The sequence below is a fragment of the Vitis riparia genome, chromosome 11 (genome assembly GCF_004353265.1).
Source record: "Vitis riparia cultivar Riparia Gloire de Montpellier isolate 1030 chromosome 11, EGFV_Vit.rip_1.0, whole genome shotgun sequence".
Lineage (NCBI taxonomy): Eukaryota > Viridiplantae > Streptophyta > Magnoliopsida > Vitales > Vitaceae > Vitis > Vitis riparia.
Genome location: NC_048441.1, coordinates 17,366,544 through 17,374,982, shown reverse-complemented (window position 1 = coordinate 17,374,982; position 8,439 = coordinate 17,366,544). Strand labels below are relative to the sequence as shown.

At 43.3% G+C, this 8,439-nt stretch overlaps 1 protein-coding gene across 3 annotated transcripts; it reads right to left on the bottom strand.

Moving 5' to 3' along the window:
* Positions 1–285: 285 nt before the first annotated feature.
* LOC117924529 (protein IQ-DOMAIN 14-like) lies at positions 286–3,587 on the bottom strand. Of its 3 annotated transcripts, none has more exons than XM_034843163.1 (4): positions 2,784–3,587; positions 1,919–2,489; positions 1,405–1,605; positions 286–1,308 (listed from the first exon to the last, which is right to left on the bottom strand). In XM_034843163.1, exons 2-4 carry the CDS (start codon positions 2,327–2,329, stop codon positions 613–615), a joined length of 1,308 nt encoding a protein of 435 aa, XP_034699054.1. In that variant the 5' UTR covers positions 2,330–2,489; positions 2,784–3,587; the 3' UTR covers positions 286–612. The 3 variants fall into 3 exon arrangements, with proteins under 3 accessions (XP_034699054.1, XP_034699056.1, XP_034699055.1); XM_034843165.1 differs by having other exon boundaries at positions 1,919–2,362; XM_034843164.1 differs by having other exon boundaries at positions 2,971–3,587.
* Between the last annotated feature and the right edge of the window lie 4,852 nt (positions 3,588–8,439).

The following is an 8,439-nucleotide window of genomic DNA, read 5'->3' as shown; positions in this document are numbered from 1 at the left end:
GTCCACAAACTTGAGACAGGTTTGGGGCTTTAAGCTAATAGGGATAGTTCTTCATTGAGGTTCATGGACTACCCTATAGGGGTGGTTCTCTTCCATGCCTCAAACCTTCCCAAAAGGACAAAATACCCTTAAAAATTCATCACATTCAAAAGAAATCAATCAAATTGAAACTTTAGTTGACCCCCTCCAAGTTTAGATTGGGCTAGAATGGATTTCCCTAATAGCCTTTATAAATGGGTTGGCCATCAACCCACCTACTTGTTCATGATTGTGCCAAAACATCAATGAATTTCAACCTCATTTTTGTACACTTACATCTATTAAATAAACCCATAGATTTGTGGGTCAGCAGCCTTTATAGCCAAATGATTCTACATTTCCATAAGAAAAAAGATTTGAATCAACTAAACAACAGACATTAGCTTAAGATACTAGGGAATTCCAACGAAGATCATCTGTAAATTACTAAATTTACACACATTGTTTTCTGTTTTTGTCACCTATTCCTTTTCAAACTTGCACATCTGAGAGACCAACTGGAGCAATAAACAACATAGCACACAAGCAGTGGTTTACCTCTCATCATCGTTTCTTCTCTATATGTATACATATTTACCATCTCCTCTGCAAGTTGCATCTCTCTGCCTCTCTAACAATCTCTGAGGGTCTCTCAAGCTTCCCCATCACAGCATTTTTAAAATTAATGGCTTCTTGAACTCTTGAGCATGATCTCTGCATCTTAACCCCACTTAGGCTGCTCCTTGACTCCATCATTTCATTGAGTGAAAGCCTCTTCTTAGGCCCTGGCTCCGGCCGTTGTTTTGGAGCACTGTGAGACCTTAATTTAGCCTTAAACGATTGTGTATTGGCCATGTAATTTGGGAAATTTGTGTACTGCCGGAAGAAGCTGTCAGCGCATACGGTCTTGGCCGGTGTAATAGGCACATTGGACCTTTCTGAATTCATAAACCTAGGGGTGCTTTGGGCAGTAGAGAACCTGCATTCGTCACCCGTTAAACCCCAGTCGGAGTCTTGATAATTGCGGTGATCGGGTGTTGATAAACGGACTGGAACTGGAATTGGAGTTCGACATGGGAGGGGGGAGGAGAGTGTTTGGTAATGCTGGTCATCGCCTGAATCTGAAACCGATGTGTTGGTTCTCCGGGATCTGGACTTAGGCCTCCCAGTATCAACTTCCACAATCTTTGGGCTTCCATCAATGGCGTTGAAAGTAGCGTCGAGAGATGCTGAAAGCCTTCTGCTATGGATTGATGCTGTGTGCTCACTCCTACTCTCATCAAACCTTTCCTGTAATTTTCACAAACCAAAAACAACAAAATGTAATTGCTTTTCAAAACCTACATTGAATCAGTTTCACAACCAGACTACTTTCGGGTCCTTTACCATAGATTTTCTAGTTTGGATTTCGAATCTTTTCTCATTGCTGATCAGCTCTCGAGCTTTCTGGGCTCGAACTGTGGCCTGGGCTCTTATCAGAGCCTGCATACCGTGAAGTGTGGCTGTGGCTTGCTTCCTCACCAAATAGCCTCTGACCAGCGCTTGTAACTTCACCAGTCCTTTCAGAGCTCTCAGGGCTTTCCTCGCCTGTTTTCGTGCCCAAAATCAGGCAACAAAAAAACAAGATTTTGATTTCCAAAGCAAAGAAAACAGAAGCCGAAAAGGGAAGCGGAAATGGGAGTGCTAAAGCACAAGCGTTTCTAAGCAAAATTGATTGACAGGAGAGTCGAGACACCACAAAACAGAAGCGTTTTCAAAAACGCATCCTAATCTGTTTTTTGAAAACAGTTCACTTCATTCATGCGCATGAGACACTAAAAAAACCGGAGTGTTTTAAAAAATGCGTAGCACATGAAGTGTTTTTGAGAAACAGTTCTCAAGTCTAACATCACCCACTCACCAAGTATCCTCGAAAAACAGTCTGAATCTTGACGGCACCCCACCTCTCACGGCCACCACCGAACATGGTGCCTCTGCCGTGGCTGGTGAGTCGGACGACGGCCACCGCCGCTTGAGCGGCAGCCACGGCAGCGTCGGCGGCCGCCGCCGTGGCAGCAGCCACTGCAATTGCATGCTTGTTCTGCTCGTTCTCAGTGTCGGTATAGTAAGATCTTAACCAAGCTGCCTCCGCCGCCGATATGTTCGGCGGTATAGTGGTTGGATTGTGACACAACCCAACGGAGTCCCTCCCGGAATGGCCAGAACTCCACCCTCTCTTGTCCTTCCGGTCGCCGGGATTTGAATTGTCCTTGTGTTCCTTGTCTCTCTTCAACCCAAACAAGCCCTTGAACCACCGTGTTGCCCTTCCCATTCTCTCTCAGTGGAAGAGCAGTATACTATACCACTGAGCAGCGAAGAAAAAGGAACGTTACAAAGAGCAAAAGCCCAAAAGAGTGAATTTTTTAGAAACAGAGGCACTGTTCTTTTAGGTTACAGCTGGGTCCCAACTCCCAACCTAGACTCTCTCCATGCTGCAGAAAGGTATGATACATTGTTGTCAAAAAACAAAAACATAAAAAGCATTTTTGAAAAATGAGAAAAACCAGACCCACAAAGATCAGTGATGAATTCTCCATCTTTAAGAAAAAAAAAAAAAAAGAAAGAAAAGAAAAGGTGTCACGAGCTCGTGAAAAAACTGCATTACAAGACAAAACATGCCGCTGAGAGACGCAGAAATTATAAACAAATAATTGGAGTTTGCAGAAAAATCCAAGAAAGAGAAGCATTAAAAAAATTGAAGTAATAGAAGAGAGAGAGGAACCCACCTTCCTATAATCAGATTCCCAAAAGAGAGAAAGAATGAGGAAGACTCAAGGAAAGGGAAGTGCTCGAATTTTCATTCCCTCCAATGAGAAACTCAGCAAGGATTTTGAAAAGAAAAAGCAGTAAAGCACCCCTCTCTCTCTCTGATTCTTACTTTCTGGAGCGACGTGTCCTTAAAAAGAAAGATACCTCAGAGTCCACAGGCTCTGACAAGCTCGTGAAGCCTTCCATTTTTTTATGCTTCTTTTTTCAAACTCTGTATCTATTCTCTGCAACTGTTCCCTTTCAGTATTTATTCTTCATAACCCAGAAAAAACGAATCATTTTTTTACCATTTCATCATCCTGCAAACAATCTTTTCCTTACCTTGCTCAGCTCCTCAACTTCAAACCCAAAGCAACTGTAGTCTTCGGCTCCTTAGCTCCTAAGCAGAAACAAGTCATCTCTCTCTCTCTCTCAATCATCTCTCTGCTTCCCCATTAAATCACACCGATTAAAAGCGACTTTACCATTGAATTCTTTCGTCTTCTTCTCTGTCCCCAAATGATCATCATCATATCCAACCCTTGAAACAGACCCACCCCCTTCTTTTTTCTCTCTCTTTTGGGGTAAAAAAGATCTTTCGGTTGGTTGCAGTATCTACTGTGACTTCACAATATTTCTTTTGACTGTACAGTTTCTAGGCTCAAATCTTCCAGGCTCATGTCATTTTTTTTTTGTTCAGCTCAAAGTTGACGGAAAAAGGCTCTGGTGCAGAGAATTTACTTTTTGCAGAGTTGAGCTGGAGGCTGAAGCAATCTCTCCTCTTTCCTCCTCCTTTTCCTTTTCTCTACAGAAAGCGGAGAGTAAAGAAAATGACATGTTTGGTGGACAAGAATTTGAATAACATTTTATAGGAAATGATAAGAAAATTTATGTATAAAGATTTTCATTTTCAAAAACTTTGAAAAATACTCAAAATTAAAGGCCATTTATGACTTTAAAAAATAAAAAGTTCGAATTAACGTTCTTTCCCAAATTGAAAATCTGAAATTATTTAATTTATTTTCTATAATTATTTATTACCATTAAATCATAAAATATGAATATGTGACTGTAGACCCCCATTTAGGTCTTTCTTTTCTGCAGATCTTTTAGCCACGTGTCACCACCCCAGCGAGCCACGTGTCGCACCCTCAGTAGCCACAGGTGAATCAACCTTGCCTTTTGAAGTGCCAATGGAAGGATGACACGTGGAGGGGTCTTCTAGAAGTTTCCTGCCAGCTGCATGGGAGCGGATGAGAGAGAAATAGGGCAGGCTGCAGGCTGGTAGTGGGGTTTTTGGGTGGCTGTCTCTGCAGGTGGTTAGAGGGGCAGATCAGGGATAAAGAAAAAGGAAAAGAAAAGCTGCAGGAGAGAGGATTTTTGTGGAGAGGTATCCTGGGTTTTGGTGAGAGGACAGAGAGCTTTCAGAGGGGAAGGCTTTTGTTTGGGTCGTTTTTGGAGGGGAGAGAGGCCAGCTGCAGGATAGTGGAGAGGTAAGGGTGAGATGCTTTTAGTGCCGTCGTTAGAGATATTTTGAGTGAGGTTTTTCTTCTGGGGGGGGTTTTTTTGCAGAGGATAGTGAGTTTTTTGGGTGCTTTTGGGTTGCCGGGAGAGAGGTCTTCCTGGCCGTTTTCAGTGAGATATCTTGAGAGAGTCTTGAAGGCCTAGAGCAAGTTAGTTTGGAGGAAGTGAGGAAGGGGACGAGATATTCTAGATAGCTGTAGAGATAGAGAGGAGGCTACCAGAGAGATTCCTTAGCTGGAGAAGGCAAGTCGAAGAGGAGGCAAGGTGAGAGAGACTTGGAGTTGAAGAGAGCTTTGGAGAAGGGAAGAACATAGCAAGAGGGGGAAACTTTCAGGTTTGGTTACTGTACTTTTCCCCGTATGTTTTTATTTTTCATATCACCCCTGTTTCATTCCTCTGTGACTTTTATCCCGCTTGCTGGTTTGTTTTGGTTTGGCGATTATTGTTTTGAAACTTTCAGAGTTTGAGGTGTTTTATACTCTATCTTTTCACCATAACCCATTGATTGTTGGACCCATGGAGAAAATAATGAGATGGGTTCGACATGGTTGTTAAAGGATTTGTGTTCGTTTCCTGTTGCTATCCTCAAGTCTCTATGTTTTCCCCTGAATACATGCCTCCAGCTGTAAAAGTGTGAGGACTTGGATCGAAGGTGAGCCTAACAGTTTATGGTAAGTTGGTTGATGGGTCTGAGCTTTTGCATTGATTTATCCATGGAGGTATCTCATTTCTGTACGGGTTGATGGGACTATTATGATATAGAAAAGCTTTGTGGAAGAGATGAGATGTAAAATAAAGGTGACTGAAACATTTCTGGAACTTTCAAATGGAAGCAACACCACAAGCGTCTCATCTGTTCAGCCCTCTGTGTCTACAAGTTCAGCTCCCGTGTCTCCAAGCACCACAAGTGGCCTTAATATGGCAGAAACACTGGTTCAAGGCCCAGCTCGGGCACATGCTACTATAATTCCCCATTTATCTGTTGAAACTCCAAGATCCCAGTAGTTTCTCTGAATGAGAGGGGAAGAGTAGTAGTTGTTTCTAAGGAAAATGAGGAAAGGAAGCCAGAGAAGAAGCTAGGGGAGACATCTGGTGCATTTTTCAACTATGACTTCAGGTTATGTGTGAAATGAGATCAATAATAGTGCCTTAGGAAATCTTCAAGGAGTAATGATGCAGCTAGGCAACCAGCTATGTTCTCTGGACTGAGCTCCTCTCATGCTGGAAATAGAAGACCGTTGTCATCAGAAGGCCCAAAATCAACGTCAAGTAGACCTGCTACGCTAACTGGAAGGTCCGCTTTACCAGCAATATCAAAGTCCTCAAGACCTTCTACACCTATTTCACGAGCCACATTGCCTTCTGCAAAGCGCACAGTTCCTCCTGTGAGATCCTCCACGCCTACGAGATCTGCTGCACGTCATCCTATACCAACTACCAGACCATCCGTCACAGCTTCCAAATCACCATCAAGATCAGCAATGCCATCCTGCTCGACCTTCTTCAGTGGCAAAGTCAGGTCCCACAGCAGCTGCTCCCCCAGGTCGTTTCCTTTTCGGTGGTAAATCTACTTCTACTGAAGCTGGTTCTGATATTAGACCAAGACAACAACCATGCATGAAAATACCTTACCCATATCACCACTTTCCATTACTCTCATATACCCGTCCACTACTTTCTCTCTCTACATTCCACAATACCCATTTCCCATCTCATGCATGCCCACGTCAAACCCAAAAACCACCACTCACCAATACCCATTTCCCTCTCTAACTATCACATCCATTTCATACCCACATGCACCTGAACCATGCGTGCGTGACCACTCCACCCCATTCCATTTCTAAACCCTCATCATACCCATTTCCCTCTCCATCTTCAACTCTATTCATACCATTATGCCTACGTTCCCACCCATGTCATTCTTACACGTATATACCCATTTCCCATGCCATGCATGCAACTATTTGACTCTTTGCTCCTCTAAATTGGAATTCTGACCGCTCATGTCGAAAGGGAATGAAGTTACTGATGAGCACCAAAGGAGTTGAGAAATTTGGCAGATCTGACCACCCTGTGTTCGGAAAATAACAGATTGGTGGACATTTGAAATTGGCTTGAGATCGGCAAGTTTCATGGAAGTTTGAGACCACTAAATGCTAATGCACTGTCACTGATGCTCCTGGACATCATGACTTCTTCAAGAACATGCTGGACTCAAAGAGATGCAAAGCTGCACCAAATAACACCATAACCCTCTCGGAATTAATCCATGAAAAGCTCGACTCTCTCTTCGAGTTACTCTACAGTGGAGCCATGCCTGCAGGCCATCACCATTGCCAGGCTGCTCAGCAACTGTTGAACAACACTTTCAACGAGGAACTATCCAGCTACCAGCGAAGCTTTCTCAGAAGCACCAGCGACTCTGGGAAAATCAATCAGCACAGAATGTTTCAATTGTGGACTGTTGTTAGTCAGTTGCAATCAGAATTGGCGGATTATAAGAGCCATTTATAGAAGTTTAGAAGCAGAGGCTTCATCTGCAAAAGTGACAAGGACAGAGTCTCACTCTCCCATTTTTTCTCTAACAAGAAATCACGGGTTGAGAAGAGGTGAAATATGGGATCATTGGCGAAGAAGGGTTTGCAGCAGTACCTTTTACAACTTCAGCGTCACCCTTTGAGAATCAAGACCATTATAGCGACTGTGTTGTCAGTTGTCAGTGACAGTTTCTCCAAAGCTATCGGGTATGCAGAAACTTCAACTGAAGCATCTCTTTCTCAAAGTGCTTCTTGGATCTGGTCATCTTAAGCCCTTCGGACATTTTCCGCATACACTACTGGATAAGTTTTTTTAAAGGGAAGAAAGATTCAAAGACAGTGGCCAAGGATGTGGTCCTCGAACAGTTGACTACTTCAGCTTGGAGCAACTTTGTATTCATGATGGAGAAGTGGTGGGAGTTGTCAGTGATTAAAATAAAGGTGTTTTCAATAATAAGCGAGCTTAGCACGAAGCAGACATGAATAGGGTTGTTGATGACATGGTTGCTTTCTCTTCACCCTACAGTACAAATGGCTTGGCTTCGCCTATTGCCGTTTCCTTTTGCTCTTCGTTTGATACATTGGAGGCAGACCCTCAACCTTTTGGTTGTATCATACCAGGAAACGAAGGACCTGGTAAGGTGCTGCATTCTTCTTCAGCATCGGCTGATACATTGTCAGAGAAGAAAGTTTCTGGATCTTTGGCAAATTTACCTGTTAATGTTGAAGGGAAATCAGGAGATTCACTTCCTTACTCCCTCTTGCCACCAATTATCATTCCCAATATTGGCTATAGTTTGAGATGGTAATGGTACCCCATCACCCTCTTCAATGAGCTCCACCATCTTAATTCAGAGGAAGGCATGATAGAGATCTTGAAGGAGAAGGGGAAGGAATTATTGGTGTTGCGGGGACTGCTTACCTTGGAGATAATTCTGTAGAGTGCTGTCAATGGCGATCTACACTGCGTTGTTAGTGGCTTTCTCATCGCTATTTCTGTAACAGCTGGAGTATGAAAGAGGTGGAGGATGCTAGTAACCATCAGGAAGCTTCCGATACATATGGCTTTGAAGGAGACCCACCTTCGGGCTATGCACAGAGGCAGTTGATGAGCTATTGGAATGCAATGCTTGCTTTGCCAATTGTACTAATTTGCTTGAAACAAAGTGGCGAGCGAGAGAACCACCCTGTTTTACCAGCTGTCACTGTTTCTGCTGCTCAAATAATAAATCCTTGTCTCCACATTGAGGCTTTACAAAGTTATGTGAGATCCTCATGACAATAGCTTCCAAATCGACAATCCCAAGATATGAGGCACTAATGCAACAAAATGCTGCCATATCTGAGCGTGGTAATGCTTTTCTGGAATGCGACAATGCTATTGCTGCCCTTCGATCTTTAGAAAGTGTCGTCTCAATTCCACGTGGAATGAAATGTATGGATAGCCTCCCGAGTCACGCAGCTAATGGAGGGGTGGAACTTGTAATTGACAGACAAGAGCAAACTCCTGCCAAAACAGAAACCGCAGTCCTGTTTGAGGATCTTCGAGAGCTCGGTATTCTTATCAGAA

Coding starts and splice junctions, on each gene's coding strand:
- LOC117924529 (XM_034843163.1), bottom strand. CDS start 2,329: ATGGGAAGGGCAACACGGTGGTTCAAGGGCTTGTTTGGGTTGAAGAGA. Junction 1,606..1,918: donor CTGTTTTTCGAGGATACTTG/GTGAGTGGGTGA, acceptor GCACGAAAACAG/GCGAGGAAAGCCCTGAGAGC. Junction 1,309..1,404: donor TCCAAACTAGAAAATCTATG/GTAAAGGACCCG, acceptor TGAAAATTACAG/GAAAGGTTTGATGAGAGTAG.